The 3,187-nt window shown below is 26.9% G+C and overlaps 1 protein-coding gene across 1 annotated transcript in view; it reads right to left on the bottom strand.

Annotated features, from left to right (window-relative positions):
* LOC107629850 (O-acyltransferase WSD1) overlaps positions 1–3,187 on the bottom strand; it is a 4,902-nt gene that overhangs the window by 1,355 nt on the left and 360 nt on the right. The window contains exons 2-3 of the mRNA XM_016332774.2: positions 1,401–1,988; positions 24–377 (exon numbers count right to left, since the gene is read on the bottom strand). Coding sequence (XP_016188260.1) covers positions 24–377; positions 1,401–1,988 — 942 coding nt within the window. The remainder of the gene's footprint in view (positions 1–23; positions 378–1,400; positions 1,989–3,187) is intronic.

The following is a 3,187-nucleotide window of genomic DNA, read 5'->3' on the forward strand; positions in this document are numbered from 1 at the left end:
GTTGGGTTATGGTGTATACTGACCTCGGGCCCTCTTAACTTCATCTCAAAAGACAAGATGAAGCCAATGACATAAACACTGAATGAGCGTCTCTTCCTCTTGATTAATTTATGAGCTTCCCTAACAAACTCAATAGGATTCGAGATTCTTCCTTCACTTAGCTTTGGTATTGAAACTTGTAAGAAAGAAATTTGGTTGCCCCAAATACCCTTAGAATCAGGGTTTAGCATCTCCTTCACTGAACGGTACCCTCCAATGTTTCTTGTGTTCAGCATCACCACTGCTGTTGACTCTGCTCTTTTGCTTTTCTTCTTCATTTCTTGCATGTACAATCGAAGCCCGTAGAAGATCATCCCCGTAACCACATCATTTATTGTCTTCAAAATTAAATATAACTAACATCAATAATCTTAATCTTATCATTCATTCATCGTTTATTTTGAAAAAGAATTTTACTTCTCTAATATTGTTTCTATAAATTATACCATATTGATAGCCTTTTATGGTGTCTAAAAAATGGTATTTATTTATTAAAAAAGATTAAAAAATAATATTTAATTTAAAAATATAACAATAAATAATTTTTAAAAAATAAAAACTTATTACAAAAAGTAAGTTAGACAAAATTTAGACACTAACTCATAAGTATTATAGAATTGACTTTTATTATTTGGAGCTAAAAAATTGCCACGTCTTTCATTAACCAGTTATGATTATTAAATTTTTTATTTTGTAACAAAAAATCTCGGTCATCAATTATATAAAAAATATCGATATCCTAAACCCTTGTAGAATAATGTAACATATCTTTATAAATTTAGTCCATCTGGTATAGTTTTATTTTACTTTAATGTATTAATCCACGGAAAAGTCAAAGCGGCAACTAATATAGCTATTTGTATAGTAACGTTAAAGAGAAATTCTTGAGCCTAATAATTTTTAGTATTTTTTATCATAATTTGATTAATATAAATATTAAATTATTTTTAATAAATAAAATTTATTAATATATGTGTAAATTATTATTAATCAAGTGTTGATCATACAGAATTGTTCAACGTTAAATTTTATTTTATTTTTCAGTGTTTCTGCTGATTTAACCCACAAAATTATTAAATACTTCATGGAAAAAATGCCAAATAAATGGATTTTCTTTTTTTTTTATCAAAGATATGAGACTCGAACCTCTTAATTGAGTATGAGGAGTTTATGCCATTTGAACTATAACTCATTGGCAAATAAATGGATTTCTTTGGAAATGAAAATAGAGGTATAATTATAGGGAGAAAAAGTCAAAACATATTTAATTTAAAAAAAAATGAATAGCTAACAAAATTTTGGATAAAAAGTGGCATATATAAGTAGATGGAATAAAGGTGTAATATATTAATTAATCTTACCACACCAAGTTTGGACTTGATCCCTTTGATATCATCAAGAGACAATGATATGTTTGATAAGGTAAAAGGCTTTAACTCACATGCTTCAAATCCAGACCTTATAGGAGTCTTATCATCTTTCAGTATTCTTGCCTTCATTATGCTCCATCCAGAATCAGATAAAGAATAAAAGAAAGATGACACAATTGAAGGCAACCTCTTCAACATGCACTTCTTTTCATTTCCTGATGACTCCGATGCCTTCCCCGCCGGTGTCTTCGACGGGAAAGACAACGGAAGAGAAGGGTCGTCAGCCCTTTGGAGACAAGAAAGAAGAGCACCCATGAGTGAATAACCATCACCAAGTGCATGGTGCAGTTTGAATATTATGGTTCCTTTTCCATTTGTTGTTGGATACTTTATGACGTGGATCTCCCATAGTGGTTTGTTTTGTGGTGTTTTTTCGTTTAGAATCATTGAAACATAGTCACTGAGGTATTGGTCATAGAATTCAATTGAAGGGTTTTCTGGGAATTTGGGAAACTTCAAATGCTCTTCTGGCTTCACTTCCACTCTTTTCCATATCTTTTTGCCATCTTTGGATGTAACCTGTATTACATTACATACACATACACTTCAAATTAAATTATTAATTAAGAGAAAAATATATCAATATCATAAAAGGTTAATATATAGTTGATTTATGGTGTCTAAAAGTGTTTGTCTAATTTATTAAAAATTAATATTTAATTTTAAAAATATAAAATTAAATAATTATTAAATATTTAAAATTTGTCAAAAAAATAAATTAAACAAAAGTTAGATACTAAATTGTAAGTACTATAATATCTACCGTACATATATGTTATGATTTAGTTTGAAGTTGGGTTTAATTTGTTGAGGATGAATGTTTTTCTATTACTTATAAAAATAATAGGGATCGAATAAGAATATCCAAAAATAAAAGATATTTTAGTGAAATACTATATATAAATATTTGACGCGAATTTAGCGTCAAAGTTTATCAACGGTACCAATAATTAAACCGTTAATAATATCTGTTCTTAAAAATATAGTAAAAATTTGAATTAATGACGATTGTAANAATGATATTTTAAATATTTGAAATTATTAAAAAAATATATTTATAGTTGTTTTTTATTTTTAATATGATGATTAGATATGTGTAATACGCCAAAATAAAAGTTTAAGTGTGTAATGCATATGTACAAGATTAATAACAAATTCTACATAAATCGTTATACACGATTTAAATTAAATAATTGTAAATCACGTTTTGAGTAAAGAGAAAAAAAGAGAAGTAAAAAACCGTCGAATCAATAATTAATGATCGAGAGTTGTCGAAGAAAATGAAAATATCAATTTTTTTATGTTAGTAATTTCAAAACAAATTGTTACTCCTATTTTTATTTAGCATAAAATTTTGTCCTCCACCAAATAACTCACGTATTAAATATATTTTTTGCTACTAGTTCATATTATTAGTGATGATATATTCTGATAAATAATGTCAGTCTATTACATTAAATTTACATAATATTATCGTATTATACTCTTTATTTTATAATATCTAAAATAATAGCCAAATAGAAGCTAAGAGCATACTAGGCTTAATTGGTCCATTTGCTTATTATTATCTCAGTAGAAATTAATGGCGAAAGAAAAGTCAAATAGTGACAGGGACATTTACAAAAGAAGAGTAAAGCTAAGAAACACATAATATAGCAGCTAATTTATTTCAACTAACATTATAATAAATTATTAAACAAATTCAATATAAAACATAT

This window comes from Arachis ipaensis, chromosome B03 (genome assembly GCF_000816755.2).
Source record: "Arachis ipaensis cultivar K30076 chromosome B03, Araip1.1, whole genome shotgun sequence".
In the NCBI taxonomy this organism is placed as follows: domain Eukaryota; kingdom Viridiplantae; phylum Streptophyta; class Magnoliopsida; order Fabales; family Fabaceae; genus Arachis; species Arachis ipaensis.